This window comes from Podarcis erhardii (genome assembly GCF_964252035.2).
Source record: "Podarcis erhardii genome assembly, chromosome: 11".
Classification (NCBI taxonomy): Eukaryota; Metazoa; Chordata; class Lepidosauria; order Squamata; family Lacertidae; genus Podarcis; species Podarcis erhardii.
In genome coordinates this window covers 53,238,986-53,259,232 of record NC_138501.1, presented here as the reverse complement: position 1 = coordinate 53,259,232, position 20,247 = coordinate 53,238,986, and the positions used below count along the sequence as shown (strand labels likewise).

The 20,247-nt window shown below is 47.4% G+C and overlaps 1 protein-coding gene and 1 long non-coding RNA gene across 3 annotated transcripts in view; both read left to right on the top strand.

Annotated features, from left to right (window-relative positions):
* LOC309352803 (uncharacterized protein) overlaps nt 1-20,247 on the top strand; it is a 30,840-nt gene that overhangs the window by 4,579 nt on the left and 6,014 nt on the right. For both annotated transcript variants that reach the window (XM_081881644.1, XM_081881645.1), the window contains exon 2: nt 528-1,001. In XM_081881644.1, the coding sequence (XP_081737770.1) occupies nt 528-1,001 (474 nt within the window). The remainder of the gene's footprint in view (nt 1-527; nt 1,002-20,247) is intronic.
* On the top strand, nt 15,974-18,455 carry LOC309352893. Its single transcript, XR_014161453.1, has 2 exons — nt 15,974-16,018; nt 18,030-18,455. It is a non-coding gene; the product is annotated as an uncharacterized lncRNA (long non-coding RNA).

Below are 20,247 nucleotides of genomic sequence, written 5' to 3'. Positions count from 1 at the left end.
CGCAGTGTAAGGTAGTCTTTGGGACGTGGGTGGCACTGTGGGTTAAACCACAGAGCCTAGGACTTGCCTATCAGAAGGTCGGCGGTTTGAATCCCCGCGACGGGGTCAGCTCCCGTTGCTCGGTCCCTGCTCCTGCCAACCAAGCAGTTCAAAAGCATGTCAAAATGCAAGTAGATAAATAGCTACCGCTCCGGCGGGAAGGTAAACGGCGTTGCCGTGCGCTGCTCTGGTTCGCCAGAAGCGGCTTAGTCATGCTGGCCACATGACCCAGAAGCTGTACGCCGGCTCCCTTGGCCAGTAAAGCGAGATGAGCGCCGCAACCCCAGAGTCAGTCACGACTGGACCTAATGGTCAGGGGTCCCTTTACCTTTACCTTTACCTTTAAGGTAGCCTCTGTGGGAATATAGTGTATTCAATTATGGGGTATCAGAGTTTGTTGGTTTTTGAATGTAGATGTTTTCAATTTCGTTGTTCTGTATGGGACAATGACAATAAAGATTATCGTATCGTATCGTATTCTTCCCCAGTGCCGGGAGGTGATGGCTTCCTCATCAGGAACGCCCGTTTGCAAAAGTGCATCCACGCCTCGTCCCACGAAGTCGGAAGGGTTGGCCTGGCCGACTGCAAGCCCCAGTCTGCGCAGTATCACTGGACCTGGGATGCCGCCACCCGGGCCATCGTCCACTGGAAGACCGGGCTGTGCCTGACGGTCCCCGAAGCGCAGGAATTTGCGCCCACTCAGCTGGAGTCCTGCGGAGGAGACAGGGCACGCCAAGCCTGGGTGTGCAGCAGGAAAGGCCACCTCACCTTGCAAGGCCTGGGGCTTCACCTCAGCACCAAGCAGGAGGGACACAAGGCCTTCCTCTCCCAAGAGAAGGACAAGTTCAGCAGGTGGAAGACGGAGACGGAGGAGATCGTCTGCGCTGCAGACCTGGCAGCAGCCCCTGTGCTCAGCATCCCAGTGGAGGAATTTGTAGACCCCCAGGTGTGGGTCCCTGAAGGTAAGGCAAGAGGGATTCGCTTGCAGAAAACCGCTCCCATCCGTAACCAGGAGCTCTCTTTTCCCCTCACCACTGAATGTGGTTATTGCACTTAGAACTGGTGCTGAATTGCTGCAGCTAGCTAAACCCAGCAATGCATGAGGTGGGAAACTGCATCGTGAGGAATAATAATAATAATTTACTTATACCCGCCCATCTGGCTGGGTTTCCCCAGCCACTCTGGGCGGCTTCAAGCAGAATATTAAAATACAATGGTTCATCAAATGTTAAAAGCTTCCCTAAACAGGGCTGCCTTCGAATGCCTTCTAAAAGTCCGTTAGTTGTTTATTTGCTTGACATCTGGTGGGAGGGTGTTCCACAGGGCGGGTGCCACTACCGAGAAGGCGCTCTGCCTGGTTCCCTGTAACTTCGCTTCTCGCAGGGAGGGAACCGCCAGAAGGCCCTCGGTGCTGGACCTCAGTGTCCGGGCTGAACGATGGAGGTGGAGACGCTCCTTCAGGATTACTGGGCCAAGGCAGTTTGGGACTTTAAAGGTCAGCACCAAGACTTTGAATTGTGCTTGGAAACGTCCTGGGAGCCAATGTAGGTCTTTCAGGGCCGGTGTTATGTGGTCTCAGTGGCCGCTCCCAGTCACCAGTCTAGCTGCCACATTCTGGATTAGTTGCAGTTTCCGGGTCAACTTCAAAGGTAGCCCCACGTAGAGCGCATTGCAGTAGTCCAAGCGGGAGATAACCAGAGCATGCACCACTCTGGCGAGACAGTCTGCGGGCAGGGAGGGTCTCATCCTGTGTACCAGATGGAGCTGGTAAAGAGCTGCCCTGGACATAGAATTAACCTGCGCCTCCATGGACAGCTGTTAGTCCAAAATGACTCCCAGGATGCGCACCTGGTCCTTCAGGGGCACAGTGACCCCTTTCAGGACCAGGGAATATATGTGCCCCCATGGGCCAGAATACTTGAAAAAGAATACCAGTCTGTTTACCTTATTCTGTGTCCTATAAACTTATTATGGTGCACAGCCTCCCTCCAGTTGTGCTGCTCTAACAGCTCAGACCATGCCAACAACATCTTCAGAGTCCTTGTTTGGAGTCAACAGATATCCTTGGTAATCCCAGCCAAAACCTCCAGAGCCATCCATTGAACAAAGCCATTCTCACCAGGGTGCACACCAGATAATAGGAAACAGCTCCTCCCCACAGCAAACCCCACCATGACTCTTCTGAATGTATGCCTTTGAATGCCAAGATGGGGGGGGGGGGGTACCACTCACGCCCTATTTATTTGGCCTCTGTGGTAACAGGATACTGGATTAGATGGGTTTATGGCCTGAAGCAACAGGGAATGTATTATGCTTTAAATTTATTTATTAAATTTAGATCCCCTCCTTCCTCCCAATGGAAAAATAAATGTGCGAGACTATATCCAATGCTTGGAGATTGTTGTTCTTTGTCCAGAGAGAGTGGGAGTGGGGTGGGGGGGGAGAGAGAATATAATCACCCACCTGTATAATACAATTACATCAACAACGTGATGGGTTAGTCCTTGTGGACAGGAGTAGATAACAGGCATGAATTAGGTACCCATTCTGAATTGTGTTGCTATGCCATGCCTAATGTGCCCAGATCTCTGAAACAGACGTTGAAAGGGGTTCCTAAGAATGTATGCATCATTTGCTGCTATAATCTAGATACAAATATGGGGCTTTTCTTTTGATGTCAGTTTAAATGTACTTACACACATGAGAAGGATATGTGTCATGCTAAGCCCAACAGAGAGATCACGCGCAGTCTTCATTAAAAGAGGTACAAAAGGATACAGCATCTGATTCAACCAATCCCAGCTCTCAGTGGGTTTGTTTGCTCGGTCGCTCATACTAGTTGGAGCCACCTGTTCACTTTAATTATAAACGCTTTCTTAAAACCTTGCCTTTTATGATCTCTGCATCTCACCATAAGTGAAGAAGCGGAGTGGCGAAGATGGGAAAAGGGGCCTTCATCGCAGAAAGGAGCAAAAAAGAAGAAGAGATGTTTCAGTCACATGGACTTGGAGGACAAAATAAAAATGGAAGAATCCAGAGTAAATGTGCAATGCTAGAGCACATCAAAGTTCACACCATGTTTCTTCAATCACAAATAAATGGCCCAATTCACTTCTCATTAACAGAAGATTTAGCTTGGTCAAGCGTCATTAACTTTAGTGGGCTTAGTTGTGACTTACTCCAGAATAAATAGGAGAGAAAAGAAGGGAATTGTGTTTTGACATCTGATCATGAACAGATCTTTATTTCTGAGAGGCAGCATTTATATTAATGCTTGGAGAGTTGACATTTAGGTGGAGAGGCTCATTGAGGTTGCTATCACCCATCTGTGACATAAGAAGACATATTTCTTGAAAGCTTGAAAGCTTAAGTAGGAGGTGCCAAGGTTCCCACTTGACCTCTGATCAGGATGCTCTTTTCTATATTCTTAGATGCTTGGTAACTGTGGATCATCAAGTCAATTTCCAAGGGAAAGAAAGTGGTCACGTGTTCAGTTATGGAAAACTTAATAAATATTTAATACAAAAATAAATAAATAAATAAAATACTCAATGACCTGCCTTTCAAGTAAGTGGAAATGAAGCAGCTGGTTGCCATGGTGAAATTATGATGACACTGTCACTCTGTAGTCTCACTGCTGAAGTCATAAGTCAGATTCAAGGGGGGATTTGCCCCCAAGGCCCTGCCTACCAGTTAACAGTCACCTAAAGTTTTCCAGTAAAACATGAAATGGTGCACACGCTACATCTTGTTCGTGCGCTTATCAGGCATGTCCAAAGTCCATTTTGGGGGCCTAATCCAGCCCACCGGTCAGTTTAATCCGGCCCCTGTGGCAGTTTATTTATTTCCTGGCGTAAAATCCTAAAAAAACAAACCCTCAACAAATTCAACCACCTAAAAAAAGGTTAACAACTTGGGTTGGCTGTTTCGGCGGCCCTCACGGCCCTTCACTTCATCAAATCTGGCCCTCTTTGAAAAAAGATTGTACAGGGTTACAGTCAAAGAGTTCAAGAGAAGCAGAGAAGCGGGTGCTGGATGTCCGGAGTTTCATTCTCTCCCGTGTTGCAGTGTGTGTGTGACTACTGGATCACATGCTTTGTGTGTTGACATTCCATTCTTTGGAAGAGAGGGAACAGAAGGAACTGTGCGCCACTTCCATCTCCTTTGTTCTGTGTTCTGTTCTGTTGTTCTCTCTCAGAGGGCCCACCCCCCATGGTGCTTCCGTTGGAAAAGGGGTGTGCTTTAAGCAGCCCGGTTGCCCCACCCTTTCCCATTGTGCCCAGTCCCTTTCCCTGCAAGGCTTCAGGTGAGGGCAAAATGCCTACTATAAACGCATGCAGAAAGACAAACGTATTTTACCACCCTACTTCCCATGTTAATCACAACACTATACAACACAATGCAATAAAAATAGTTTATTGGCATTTCAAGTTATGACCTTCCAAAATGGCTTGAGATACAGAGTCTTTCTTCTTTCTGTTTCCTGTTTCCAAGAGATTTGAATTGGGAAATCCTTTCGATTCTTCATGAATAAGAGGCAATGGGGTGAGGGAGGCTACGGCCACATCCACACCATTTAACGCGCTATGAAGCCGCTTTAAACACTCATGGCTTAAACACCCCCAAAGACTCTGGGAGCTATAGTTGGAAAAGGGTGCCAAGAGTTGTTAGGGGACCCCATGTTCCCTGCCAAGAAGGGAACCCTACCCCCACCCCTACCCCTGACGCTAACCCTAACTCTAACCCTAACGCTAACCCTTAAGCCTTAACTAGAGCTACAATTCCCAGAGTTCCCTGGCAAGAAGGGAACCCTAACCCTGCCCCCTATCTACAGCTACAATTCCCAGAGTTCCCTGGCACGAAGGGAACCCTAACCCTGCCCCCTATCTACAGCTACAATTCCCAGAGTTCCCTGGCAAGAAGGGAACCCTAACCCTGCCCCCTATCTACAGCTACAATTCCCAGAGTTCCCTGGCAGCACGCCTTCCCCTCTGTCCCCGGACACCTTTTGAACCAAGGGGCGGCAACAGGGAGAAGCGATCTTCTCCCCTCCGCCCCTTGCTTTAATAAGGTCCGGGGACAGAGGGGAAGGCGCGCACGCCTTCCCCTCTGTCCCCGGAGATTGCGGGGCAGGCAATGGGGAGAAGCAATTTTCTCCCCGCTGCCCCTTGCTTTAAAACAGGTCCGGGGATAGAGGGGAAGGCGCGCGGCGCTTCCCCTCTGTCCCCGGACGGTCTCCATAGGAACGCATTGATTGATTTTCAATGCATTCCTATGGGAAACCGTGCTTCGCAAGACGAAAAACTCGCAAGAAGAAAAAACTTGTGGAAGGAATTAATTTCGTCTTGCGAGGCACCACTGTACTTAAGCATCGTAACAAGTCTCCGTCCCCTTAACCACCTACAGTTCCCAGAATCCCTGAGGGGAAGCCATGCCTGTTTAAAGTGACTTCATAGCAGTTCCAGTGGTGCACCTAATGTGGCCTAATGTTCCCTCCCTCAGTTTCTTCTCTCTCCCCACTGCCCCATCACTTGCAGTGCAGCAGATGTCTGCCTGAGGTCTCCCTTCAAATCTCCTTCTCTCAAGTATGGCCAAGGTCTTGCCCATTCCTCACTGCCAGTATTTCACGTTCACTTCTCCGATGTAAATAGGGATGTCCTGGGGTTATCTTGATGACTTTTAAGACTGGACTTGGGGAAAACCTCACTGGCTCCAGACATCCCTGTAAGGCAAAGGCAAACAGGTGAGTGGGATGGCCAACACCCGACAGCGTCCCCCCAGATTCCTCCTCTGTTTGGCTGCCTGTTAACAAACAAGGCTTCCAAACCAGTTTGCACCCATCTCAGCCAGCGTAGCCTCACAACATCCACTAGCCTGAATGCAAATTCTTCCGACAACCATCCACCAGCTGCAACCTCATCAGGTCCATTGCCAGACATCAACCAGCTTCAGAGCTGAGTGTCAGTCACCTTCAAGTAGCGATCCCACCAGCAAGTAATCTTTGTACTTGCCTTCTCCTTGCTCCACAGCATCCCAGCGCCAGGCGATTGCTTTCTTCCGCTTCCCAGCTTGCTACCACGGGACAGGAGGCCACCAGAGCCACAGCATCCCAGCGCCGGGCGATTGCCTCCTTCCGCTTGCCGGCTCGCCGCCACGGGACAGGAGGCCGCCTGGGCTGAGTGTCTTCTTTCTGTTTCTTGTTTCCGAGAGATTTGAATTGGGAAATCCTTTCGATTCTTCATGAATAAGAGGCAATGGGGTGAGGGAGGCCACGGCCACATCCACACCATTTAACGCGCTATGAAGCCACTTTAAACACTCATGGCTTAAACACCCCCAAAGACTCTGGGAGCTATAGTTGGAAAAGGGTGCCAAGAGTTGTTAGGGGACTCCCTGTTCCCTGCCAAGAAGGGAACCCTACCTCTACCTCTACCCCCACCCCTACCCCTGACGCTAACCCTAACGCTAACCCTTAAGCCTTAATTAGAGCTACAATTCCCAGAGTTCCCTGGCAAGAAGGGAACCCTAACCTTGCCCCCTATCTACAGCTACAATTCCCAGAGTTCCCTGGCAAAAAGGGAACCCTAACCCCAACTCTGCCCCCTATCTACAGCTACAATTCCCAGAGTTCCCTGCCAAGGGAACCCCAACCCTATCCCTGTCCCTGACGCTAACCCTAACTCTAACCCTTAACCCTTAACTAGAGCTACAATTCCCAGAGTTCCCTGGCAAGAAGGGAACCCTACCCCTACCCCTAATCCTACCCCTAATCCTAATCCTAATACAGTGGTACCCCGCAAGACGAACACCTCGGAAGACGAAAAACTCGCTAGACGAAGGAGTTTTCCGTTTTCTTAGCCGCTTCGGAAGACGCATTTCCCTATGGGCTTGCTTTGCAAAACGAAGCTTGCCCCGCAAGCTCCGGGGATAGCGGGGAAGCGCAGCACGCCTTCCCCTCTGTCCCCGGACCCCTTTTGAACCAAGGGGCGGCAACAGGGAGAAGCAATCTTCTCCCCGCTGCCCCTTGCTTTAAAACAGGTCCGGGGATAGAGGGGAAGGCGCGCGGCGCTTCCCCTCTGTCCCCGGACGGTCTCCATAGGAACGCATTGATTGATTTTCAATGCATTCCTATGGGAAACCGTGCTTCGCAAGACGAAAAACTCGCAGGAAGAAAAAACTTGTGGAAGGAATTAATTTCGTCTTGCGAGGCACCACTGTACTTAAGCACCGTAGCAAGTCTCCGTCCCCTTAACCACCTACAGTTCCCAGAATCCCTGAGGGGAAGCCATGCCTGTTTAAAGTGACTTCATAGCAGTTCCAGTGGTGCACCTAATGTGGCCTAATGTTCCCTCCCTCAGTTTCTTCTCTCTCCCCACTGCCCCATCACTTGCAGTGCAGCAGATGTCTGCCTGCAGTCTCCCTTCAAATCTCCTTCTCTCAAGTATGGCCAAGGCCTTGCCCATTCCTCACTGCCAGTATTTCACGTTCACTTCTTCGATGTAAATAGGGATGTCCTGCGGTTCTCTTGATGACTTTTAAGACTGGACTTGGGGAAAACCTCACCGGCTCCAGACATCCCTGTAAGGCAAAGGCAAACAGGTGAGTGGGATGGCCAACACCCGACAGCGTCCCCCCAGATTCCTCCTCTGTTTGGCTGCCTGTTAACAAACAAGGCTTCCAAACCAGTTTGCACCCATCTCAGCCAGCGTAGCCTCACAACATCCACTAGCCTGAATGCAAATTCTTCCGACAACCATCCACCAGCTGCAACCTCATCAGGTCCATTGCCAGACATCAACCAGCTTCAGAGCTGAGTGTCAGGCACCTTCAAGTAGCGATCCCACCAGCAAGTAATCTTTGTACTTGCCTTCTCCTTGCTCCACAGCATCCCAGCGCCGGGCGATTGCTTTCTTCCGCTTGCCAGCTTGCCACCACGGGACAGGAGGCCACTAGGGCCACAGCATCCCAGCGCCAGGCGATTGCCTCCTTCCGCTTGCCGGCTCGCCGCCACGGGACAGGAGGCCGCCTGGGCTGAGTGCCACCGAGCTGCCCATTTCTCTCTGGGGAGGGCAACTGCTGAGGCTTGCGCCTTGGCCCACATTTATACCCGCTCAGCAGCCAAATATTTTTGTCACATCACAAGCAACCCACAGACAATGTCAGCAGCTGGGGAGGCATCACAATCACCCCCTCAGCCCTTACAATAGTGAGCCCAGCTCAGCAGCCAAAACACACACACACACACAAACACACACACAAGTTGTGCCAATATCTGTGAAGGCCACACCGGAAACCCAAAGGGGCGGGAGGGGACATTTTTCAGCCCAGTAGTTACATTTCCCTCCACACAACACTAGTCCAACACACAAATGAACAGAGCAATGAAAGCAAGCCTTATCTTTGCACAGGAAGCTGTTGAAGGAATGACATGCAGAGAGAAAGTTAGCCTCTCAGGAAAAAAAACACTTTTTCATCAGTCAATCAATCAATCAATCATTTATTGTATTTGACTAAAACCCATTATAAATCCAGTTACAAAAGCACCAAACCCAATTACCCAAACTATGGCTCCCAGATTCTTGGGGGGGGGGGGGGAGCCAGGTGGATGCCATGTGAACTCAGCAATGTGTCAAGTGATGGTGACCTGCTACCTTCAGGTTCAAAGGCAGCATATTTCTGCATATCAGTTCCTGAGAATCACGAGGGCTGTTGTGGTCAGATTCTGCTTGCAGTTTTTGCACATGCATCTGTGAGAATGGGATGCTGAACATGGGCCACTGGCCTGATCCTGGCAGCTTTCTTATGTTACAAAGGAAGACTTCCAAGAGAATACTTTTAATGCAGCACTCCAAGAAATGCTGCAAGTTTCAGAAAGTCACATAATGCACTCCAAAAACAGAAATTTTGAAACCATTTCAGCACTGTGTCATTTTTCTATTTTTCTGCATCTCTTATCTGAACTATGTACTTGCAGTTTCTTTGAGTATGTTTTTTCCAATTTATTTTTATTTGGTAGCCATTTCTCCCTTTCCGAGGAAGGAACAAAAACATTTGAAGTTCTCAGTGTCCCTGACTTAAGGGTCTGGCTCCTCTGCCCTGCCTACCAAGCGCTCACTGGCTGGTGTGCCTTTCACTGTAGGGAGATCAGAAGAGGACCGCTACATTGGCAGAAGCCTAAGCAGCCACGAGCTTGCTATTCAGACACAAGGATATTGTTTTAGTCATTTATTCTTATTTTTAATTACTTGGCACCACAGGCAGCTCTCTCCAAAAATGGCAAAGGCTACAATCCCACCTACATGGGAGGAAACCCCACTGAATTCAGTAGGACTTACTTCCAAGTAGACATGGGTGCAGCAGTGCTGCAAGGATCTCTCTTGGAAGTCCCAGTAAATAAACTGCCACAGCGGCCGGATTAAACCGACACGTGCAAAAACTGCAAGGTTAGGATTAGAGGTAGGGGTAGGGGTAGGGGTAGGTTTTTTTAGGGTTGAATTTGTTGAGGGTTTTTTTTTTTTAGGATTTTACGCCAGGAAATAAATAAACTGCCACAGGGGCCAGATTAAACTGACCGGTGGGCTGGATTAGGCCCCCAAAATGGACTTTGGACATGCCTGATAAGCGCACGAACAAGATGTAGCGTGTGCACCATTTCATGTTTTACTGGAAAACTTTAGGTGGCTGTTAACTGGTAGGCAGGGCCTTGGGGGCAAATACCCCCTTGAATCTGACTTATGACTTCAGCAGTGAGACTACAGAGTGACAGTGTCATCATAATTACAGATAGGTAGCCGTGTTGGTCTGCCATAGTCAAAACAAAACAAATTCCTTCCAGTAGCACGTTAAAGACCAACTAAGTCAGTGTCATCATAATTTCACCAAGGCAATCAGCTGCTTCATTTCCACTTACTTGAAAGGAAGGTCATTGAGTATTTTATTTATTTTTGTATGAAATATTTATTAAGTTTTCCATAACTGAGCACGTGACCACTTTCTTTCCCTTGGAAATTGACTTGATGATCCACATTTACCAAGCATCTAAGAATATAGAGAAGAGCATCCTTATCAGAGGTCAAGTGGGAACCTTGGCACCTCCTACTTAAGCTTTCAAGAAATATGTCTTCTTATGTCACAGATGGGTGATAGCAACCTCAATGAGCCTCCCCACGTAAATGTCAACTCTCCAAGCATTAATATATTTATATATATATATATTGTAATAATATTTTATTAAATTTTAGGAATAACAACAAACAGAAAAAAGAAAAAACACATACACAAAAATATAAAATTACAAAATACAAAAAATACAAACATTTAGCTTATAGAAAAAGGAGAAAAAAACAGAAAAAAACACACTAAAAAGAAAACACAAAAATCCCTCTTTTTGATTTCTCCTCTTTGATTCACTTATTTTCCTGACTTCCTCACATCTCCCTTTTTTGTATCCCTTTTAAAAATTAATTCAGCAAATTCATATCCAATTAATTTGTCTATTATCAATCCAATCTTATTTTTAACCTTGTTGCTAGAAACCCTTCAGTTCATTTCAATGTCATCAACATTCAAAAATTTTACAATGTTTCTGTAGATAAATTTTAAATTTCCTCCAATCTTCTTCCACCAACTCTTCTCCCTGGTCTCGGATTCTGCCAGTCATTTCCACCATTTCCATGTAGTCCATTACTTGCATCTGCCATTCTTCCAGAGTGGGTAGGTCTTGTGTCTTCCAATGCTTTGCAATAAGTATTCTTGCTGCTGCTGTAGCGTACATAAAGAAAGTTCTATCCTTCTTTGGCACCAATTGGTCGACTATGCCCAGGAGAAAGGCCTCTGGTTTCTTAGGGAAAGTGTATTTAAATACCTTTTCCAATTCATTATAGATCATCTCCCAGAAAACCTTAATCCTTGGGCACGTCCACCAAAGGTGAAAGAATGTACCTTCGTTTTCTTTACATTTCCAGCATTTATTATCGGGCAAATGATAAATTTTTGCAAGCTTGACTGGGGTCATGTACCACCTGTACATCATTTTCATAATATTCTCTCTTAGGGCATTACATGCCGTAAATTTAATCCCGGTGGTCCACAACTTCTCCCAGTCAGCAAACATAATATTGTATCCTATATCTTGTGCCCATTTTATCATTGCCGATTTTACTGTTTCTTCCTCAGTGTTCCATTTCAGCAGCAAATTATACATTCTTGATAGAATCTTAGCATTGGGTTCTAGCAATTCTGTCTCTAACTTTGATCTTTCCACCTGGAAACCCACTTTTTTGTCCTGGTTGTAAACCTCTCTTATTTGAAAATAGTGTAACCAGTCTCGCACCTTCTCTTTGAGCTTCTCATAACTCTGCAATTTCAATTTGTCACCTTCCTGTTCTAAAATTTCCCAATATTTTGGCCAATTGGCCTCCATATTAAGTTTTTTCAGAGCTTTCGCTTCCATAGGTGAAAGCCACCTTGGGGTTTTACTCTCCAAAAAATCTTTATATCTAATCCAAACAATAAACAATGCTTTCCTGACAATATGGTTTTTAAAAGCCTTATGCGCTTTTACCTTGCCATACCACAGATATGCATGCCACCCAAATACATTGTCATACCCTTCAAGATCTAACACATCCGTATTTTCCAGAAGTAGCCATTCCTTCAGCCAGCAAAAAGCTGCTGATTCATAATAAAGTTTAAGGTCCGGCAGGGCAACCCCCCCCCTCTGTCTTTAGAATCTGTAAGTATCTTAAATTTTATTCTGGGCTTTTTGCCCTGCCATACAAATCTAGATATGTCTCTTTGCCACTTCTTGAAACAGTCCATCTTGTCAATAATTTGCAGTGATTGAAATAAAAATAACATTCTCGGCAATACATTCATCTTGATAACAGCAATTCGACCCAGCAAGGAAAGCTTCAAATTCGACCAAATTTCTAGATCTTTTTTCACTTCTGCCCAACATTTCTCATAATTATCTTTAAATAGGTTCACATTCTTAGCTGTCATGTTCACCCCCAGGTATTTTACCTTCTTTACCAGTGTTAAATCTGTCTCCTTCTGAAACCTCTCCCTCTCTATTGGTGTCAATTTTTTCTCCAAAACCTTGGTTTTTAACTTATTCAACTTAAAACCTGCTACTTGACCAAATTCCTGGATTACTTCTAGGGCCCTCTTGGTAATAGATACTGGCTACTGTAATGTCAGTACTAGGTCATCTGCGAATCTCCAAGCATTAATATAAATGCTGCCTCTCAGAAATAAAGATCAGCTCATGATCAGATCTCAAAACACAATTCCCTTCTTTTCTCTCCTATTTATTCTGGAATAAGTCACAACTAAGCCCACTAAAGTTAATGACGCTTGACCAAGCACTTATCAGGCATGTCCAAAGTCCGTTTTGGGGGCCTAATCCAGCCCACTGGTCAGTTTAATCCGACCCCTGTGGCAGTTTATTTATTTCCTGGCGTAAAATCCTTAAAAAAAAAAAACCCTTAACAAATTCTTAGATGCTTGGTAACTGTGGATCATCAAGTCAATTTCCAAGGGAAAGAAAGTGGTCACGTGTTCAGTTATGGAAAACTTAATAAATATTTCATACAAAAATAAATAAATAAAATAAATACTCAATGACCTGCCTTTCAAATAAGTGGAAATGAAGCAGCTGGTTGCCATGGTGAAATTATGATGACACTGTCACTCTGTAGTCTCACTGCTGAAGTCATAAGTCAGATTCAAGGGGGGATTTGCCCCCAAGGCCCTGCCTACCAGTTAACAGTCACCTAAAGTTTTCCAGTAAAACATGAAATGGTGCACACACTACATCTTGTTCGTGCGCTTATCAGGCATGTCCAAAGTCCATTTTGGGGGCCTAATCCAGCCCACCGGTCAGTTTAATCTGGCCCCTGTGGCAGTTTATTTATTTCCTGGCGTAAAATCCTAAAAAAAAAAACCCTCAACAAATTCAACCCTAAAAAAACCTACCCCTACCCCTACCCCTACCCTTACCTCTAATCCTAACCTTGCAGTTTTTGCACATGTCGGTTTAATCCGGCCGCTGTGGCAGTTTATTTACTGGGACTTCCAAGAGAGATCCTTGCAGCACTGCTGCACCCATGTCTACTTGGAAGTAAGTCCTACTGAATTCAGTGGGGCTTCCTCCCATGTAGGTGGGATTGTAGCCTTTGCCATTTTTGGAGAGAGCTGCCTGTGGTGCCAAGTAATTAAAAATAAGAATAAATGACTAAAACAATATCCTTGTGTCTGAATAGCAAGCTCGTGGCTGCTTAGGCTTCTGCCAATGTAGCGGTCCTCTTCTGATCTCCCTACAGTGAAAGGCACACCAGCCAGTGAGCGCTTGGTAGGCAGGGCAGAGGAGCCAGACCCTTAAGTCAGGGACACTGAGAACTTCAAATGTTTTTGTTCCTTCCTCGGAAAGGGAGAAATGGCTACCAAATAAAAATAAATTGGAAAAAACATACTCAAAGAAACTGCAAGTACATAGTTCAGATAAGAGATGCAGAAAAATAGAAAAATGACACAGTGCTGAAATGGTTTCAAAATTTCTGTTTTTGGAGTGCATTATGTGACTTTCTGAAACTTGCAGCATTTCTTGGAGTGCTGCATTAAAAGTATTCTCTTGGAAGTCTTCCTTTGTAACATAAGAAAGCTGCCAGGATCAGGCCAGTGGCCCATGTTCAGCATCCCATTCTCACAGATGCCTGTGCAAAAACTGCAAGCAGAATCTGACCACAACAGCCCTCGTGATTCTCAGGAACTGATATGCAGAAATATGCCGCCTTTGAACCTGGAGGTAGCAGGTCACCATCACTTGACACATTGCTGAGTTCACATGGCATCCACCTGGCTCCCCCCCCCAAGAATCTGGGAGCCATAGTTTGGGTCATTGGGTTTGGTGCTTTTGTAACTGGATTTATAATGGGTTTTAGTCAAATACAATAAATGATTGATTGATTGATTGATCGATTGATTGACTGATGAAAAAGAGTTTTTTTCCTGAGAGGCTAACTTTCTCTCTGCATGTCATTCCTTCAACAGCTTCCTGTGCAAAGATAAGGCTTGCTTTCATTGCTCTGTTCATTTGTGTGTTGGACTAGTGTTGTGTGGAGGGAAATGTAACCACTGGGCTGAAAAATGTCCCCTCCCGCCCCTTTGGGTTTCCGGTGTGGCCTTCACAGATATTGGCACAACTTGTGTGTGTGTTTGTGTGTGTGTGTGTGTGTGTGTGTGTGTGTGTTTTGGCTGCTGAGCTGGGCTCACTATTGTAAGGGCTGAGGGGGTGATTGTGATGCCTCCCCAGCTGCTGACATTGTCTGTGGGTTGCTTGTGATGTGACAAAAATATTTGGCTGCTGAGCGGGTATAAATGTGGGCCAAGGCGCAAGCCTCAGCAGTTGCCCTCCCCAGAGAGAAATGGGCAGCTCGGTGGCACTTAACCCAGGCGGCCTCCTGTCCCGTGGCGGCGAGCCGGCAAGCGGAAGGAGGCAATCGCCCGGCGCTGGGATGCTGTGGCCCTGGTGGCCTCCTGTCCCGTGGTGGCAAGCTGGCAAGCGGAAGAAAGCAATCGCCTAGGCGCTGGGATTCTGTGGAGCAAGGAGAAGGCAAGTACAAAGATTATTTGCTGGTGGGATCGCTACTTGAAGGTGCCTGACACTCAGCTCTGAAGCTGGTTGATGTCTGGCAATGGACCTGATGAGGTTGCAGCTGGTGGATGGTTGTCGGAAGAATTTGCATTCAGGCTAGTGGATGTTGTGAGGCTACGCTGGCTGAGATGGGTGCAAACTGGTTTGGAAGCCTTGTTTGTTAACAGGCAGCCAAACAGAGGAGGAATCTGGGGGGACGCTGTCGGGTGTTGGCCATCCCACTCACCTGTTTGCCTTTGCCTTACAGGGATGTCTGGAGCCGGTGAGGTTTTCCCCAAGTCCAGTCTTAAAAGTCATCAAGAGAACCGCAGGACATCCCTATTTACATCGGAGAAGTGAACGTGAAATACTGGCAGTGAGGAATGGGCAAGGCCTTGGCCATACTTGAGAGAAGGAGATTTGAAGGGAGACCTCAGGCAGACATCTGCTGCACTGCAAGTGATGGGGCAGTGGGGAGAGAGAAGAAACTGAGGGAGGGAACATTAGGCCACATTAGGTGCACCACTGGAACTGCTATGAAGTCACTTTAAACAGGCATGGCTTCCTCTCAGGGATTCTGGGAACTGTAGGTGGTTAAGGGGACGGAGACTTGTTACGGTGCTTAAGTACAGTGGTGCCTCGAAAGACGAAATTAATTCGTTCCACAAGTTTTTTCTTCTTGCGAGTTTTTCGTCTTGCGAAGCACGGTTTCCCATAGGAATGCATTGAAAATCAATCAATGCGTTCCTATGGAGACCGTCCGGGGGCAGAGGGGAAGCGCCGCGCCTTCCCCTCTGTCCCCGGACCTGTTTAAAGCAAGGGGCGGAGGGGAGAAGATCGCTTCTCCCCGTTGCCGCCCCTTGGTTCAAAAGGGGTCCAGGGACAGAGGGGAAGGCGCGCTGCGCTTCCCCGCTATCCCCGGAGCTTGCGGGGCAAGCTTCGTTTTGCGAAGCAAGCCCATAGGGAAATGCATCTTGCGAAGCGGCTAAGAAAATGAAAAACTCCTTCGTCTAGGGAGTTTTCCGTTTTCCGAGGTGTTCGTCTTGCGGGGTACCACTGTATTAGGATTAGGATTAGGGGTAGGATTAGGGGTAGGGGTAGGGTTCCCTTCTTGCCAGGGAACTCTGGGCATTGTAGCTGTAGATAGGGGGCAGGGTTGGAGTTAGGGTTCCCTTTTTGCCAGGGAACTCTGGGAATTGTAGCTGTAGATAGGGGGCAGGGTTGGAGTTAGGGTTCCCTTTTTGCCAGGGAACTCTGGGAATTGTAGCTGTAGATAGGGGGCAGGGTTAGGGTTCCCTTCTTGCCCGGGAACTCTGGGAATTGTAGCTGTAGATAGGGGGCAGGGTTAGGATTCCCTTTTTGCCAGGGAACTCTGGGAATTGTAGCTCTAGTTAAGGCTTAGAGTTAGGGTTATCGTCAGGGGTAGGGGTGGGGGTAGAGGTAGAGGTAGAGGTAGAGGTAGGGTTCCCTTCTTGGCAGGGAACAGGGGGTCCCCTAACAACTCTTGGCACCCTTTTCCAACTATAGCTCCCAGAGTCTTTGGGGGTGTTTAAGCCATGAGTGTTTAAAGCGGCTTCATAGCGTGTTAAATGGTGTGGATGTGGCCGTGGCCTCCCTCACCCCATTGCCTCTTATTCATGAAGAATTGAAAGGATTTCCCAATTCAAATCTCTCGGAAACAAGAAACAGAAAGAAGACACTCAGCCCAGGCGGCCTCCTGTCCCGTGGCGGCAAGCGGAAGAAAGCAATCACCTGGCACTGGGATGCTGTGGCCCTGGTGGCCTCCTGTCCCGTGGTGGCATGCTGGCAAGCAGAAGGAGGCAATCGCCCGGTGCTGGGATGCTGTGGCCCTGGTGGCCTCCTGTTCCGTGGTGGCAAGCTGGCAAGCGGAAGAAAGCAATCACCCGTTGCTGGGATGCTGTGGAGCAAGGAGAAGGCAAGTACAAAGATTACTTGCTGGTGGGATCGCTACTTGAAGGTGACTGACACTCAGCTCTGAAGCTGGTTGATGTCTGGCAATGGACCTGATGAGGTTGCAGCTGGTGGATGGTTGTCGGAAGAATTTGCATTCAGGCTAGTGGATGTTGTGAGGCTATGCTGGCTGAGATGGGTGCAAACTGGTTTGGAAGCCTTGTTTGTTAACAGGCAGCCAAACAGAGGAGGAATCTGGGGGGACACGTTAGGGTGTTGGCCATCCCACTCACCTGTTTGCCTTTGCCTTACAGGGATGTCTGGAGCCGGTGAGGTTTTTCCCATGTCCAGTCTTAAAAGTCATCAAGAGAACCGCAGGACATCCCTATTTACATCGGAGAAGTGAACGTGAAATACTGGCAGTGAGGAATGGGCCAGGCCTTGGCCATACTTGAGAGAAGGAGATTTGAAGGGAGACTGCAGGCAGACATCTGCTGCACTGCAAGTGATGGGGCAGTGGGGAGAGAGAAGAAACTGAGGGAGGGAACATTAGGCCACATTAGGTGCACCACTGGAACTGCTATGAAGTCACTTTAAACAGGCATGGCTTCCCCTCAGGGATTCTGGGAACTGTAGGTGATTAAGGGGACGGAGACTTGTTACGGTGCTTAAGTACAGTGGTGCCTCGCAAGACGAAATTAATTTGTTCCACAAGTTTTTTCTTCTTGCGAGTTTTTCGTCTTGCGAAGCACGGTTTCCCATAGGAATGCATTGAAAATCAATCAATGCGTTCCTATGGAGACCGTCCGGGGACAGAGGGGAAGCGCCGCGCGCCTTCCCCTCTATCCCCGGACCTGTTTTAAAGCAAGGGGCAGCGGGGAGAAAATTTCTTCTCCCCATTGCCTGCCCCGCTATCTCCGGGGACAGAGGGGAAGGCGTGCGCGCCTTCCCCTCTGTCCCCGGACCTTATTAAAGCAAGGGGCGGAGGGGAGAAGATCGCTTCTCCCTGTTGCCGCCCCTTGGTTCAAAAGGGGTCCGGGGACAGAGGGGAAGGCGCGCTGCCAGGGAACTCTGGGAATTGTAGCTGTAGATAGGGGGCAGGGTTAGGGTTCCCTTTTTGCCAGGGAACTCTGGGAATTGTAGCTGTAGATAGGGGGCAGGGTTAGGGTTCCCTTCTTGCCAGGGAACTCTGGGAATTGTAGCTGTAGATAGGGGGCAGGGTTAGGGTTCCCTTCTTGCCAGGGAACTCTGGGAATTGTAGCTGTAGATAGGGGGCAGGGTTAGGGTTCCCTTCTTGCCCGGGAACTCTGGGAATTGTAGCTGTAGATAGGGGGCAGGGTTAGGGTTCCCTTCTTGCCAGGGAACTCTGGGAATTGTAGCTGTAGATAGGGGGCAGGGTTAGGGTTCCCTTCTTGCCCGGGAACTCTGGGAATTGTAGCTGTAGATAGGGGGCAGGGTTAGGGTTCCCTTCTTGCCAGGGAACTCTGGGAATTGTAGCTCTAGTTAAGGCTTAAGGGTTAGCGTTAGGGTTAGAGTTAGGGTTAGCGTCAGGGGTAGGGGTGGGGGTAGGGTTCCCTTCTTGGCAGGGAACAGGAGGTCCCCTAACAACTCTTGGCACCCTTTTCCAACTATAGCTCCCAGAGTCTTTGGGGGTGTTTAAGCCAGGAGTGTTTAAAGCGGCTTCATAGCGTGTTAAATGGTGTGGATGTGGCCGTAGCCTCCCTCACCCCATTGCCTCTTATTCATGAAGAATCGAAAGGATTTCCCAATTCAAATCTCTTGGAAACAGGAAACAGAAAGAAGAAAGACTCTGTATCTCAAGCCATTTTGGAAGGTCTTAACTTGAAATGCCAATAAACTATTTTTATTGCATTGTGTTGTATAGTGTTGTGATTAACATGGGAAGTAGGGTGGTAAAATACGTTTGTCTTTCTGCATGCGTTTATAGTAGGCATTTTGCCCTCACCTGAAGCCTTGCAGGGAAAGGGACTGGGCACAATGGGAAAGGGTGGGGCAACCGGGCTGCTTAAAGCACACCCCTTTTCCAACGGAAGCACCATGGGGGGTGGGCCCTCCGAGAGAGAACAACAGAACAGAACACAGAACAAAGGAGACGGAAGTGGCGCACCGTTCCTTCTGTTCCCTCTCTTCCAAAGAATGGAATGTCAACACACAGAGCATGTGATCCAGTAGTCACACACACTCCGCAGCAAGGCAGAGAATGAAACTCTGGACATCCAGCACCCGCTTCTCTGCTTCTCTTGAACTCTTTGACTGTAACCCTGTACAATCTTTTTTCAAAGAGGGCCAGATTTGATGAAGTGAAGGGCCTGAGGGCCGCCGAAACAGCCAACCCAAGTTGTTAACCTTTTTTTAGGGGGTTGAATTTGTTGAGGGTTTGTTTTTTTAGGATTTTACGCCAGGAAATAAATAAACTGCCACAGGGGCCGGATTAAACTGACCGGTGGGCTGGATTAGGCCCCCAAAATGGACTTTGGACATGCCTGATAAGCGCACGAACAAGATGTAGCGTGTGCACCATTTCATGTTTTACTGGAAAACTTTAGGTGGCTGTTAACTGGTAGGCAGGGCCTTGGGGGCAAATCCCCCCTTGAATCTGACTTATGACTTCAGCAGTGAGACTACAGAGTGACAGTGTCATCATAACTTCACCATGGCAACCAGCTGCTTCATTTCCACTTACTTGAAAGGCAGGTCATTGAGTATTTATTTTATTTATTTATTTTTGTATGAAAGATTTATTAAGTTTTCCATAACTGAACATGTGACCACTTTCTTTCCCTTGGAAATTGACTTGATGATCCACAGTTACCAAGCATCTAAGAATATAGAAAAGAGCATCCTGATCAGAGGTCAAGTGGGAACCTTGGCACCTCCTACTTAAGCTTTCAAGAAATATGTCTTCTTATGTCACAGATGGGTGATAGCAACCTCAATGAGCCTCTCCACGTAAATGTCAACTCTCCAAGCATTAATATAAATGCTGCCTCTCAGAAATAAAGATCTGTTCATGATCAGATGTCAAAACACAATTCCCTTCTTTTCTCTCCTATTTATTCTGGAGTAAGTCACAACTAAGCCCACTAAAGTTAATGACGCTTGACCAAGCTAAATCTTCTGTTAATGAGAAGTGAATTGGGCCATTTATCTTTGTGATTGAAGAAACATGGTGTGAACTTTGATGTGCTCTAGCATTGCACATTTACTCTGGATTCTTCCATTTTTATTTTGTCCTCCAAGTCCATGTGACTGAAACATCTCTTCTTCTTTTTTGCTCCTTTCTGTAATGAAGGCTCCTTTTTCCATCTTCGCCACTCCGCTTCTTCACTTACGGTGAGATGCAGAGATCATAAAAGGCAAGGTTTTAAGAAAGCGTTTATAATTAAAGTGAACAGGTGGCTCCAACTAGTATGAGCGACCAAGCAAACAAACCCACTAAGAGCTGGGATTGGTTGAATCAGATGGTGTATCCTTTTGTACCTCTTTTAATGAAGACTGCGCGTGATCTCTCTGTTGGGCTTAGCATGACACATATCCTTCTCATGTGTGTAAGTACATTTAAACTGACATCAAAAGAAAAGCCCCATATTTGTATCTAGATTATAGCAGCAAATGATGCATACATTCTTAGGAACCCCTTT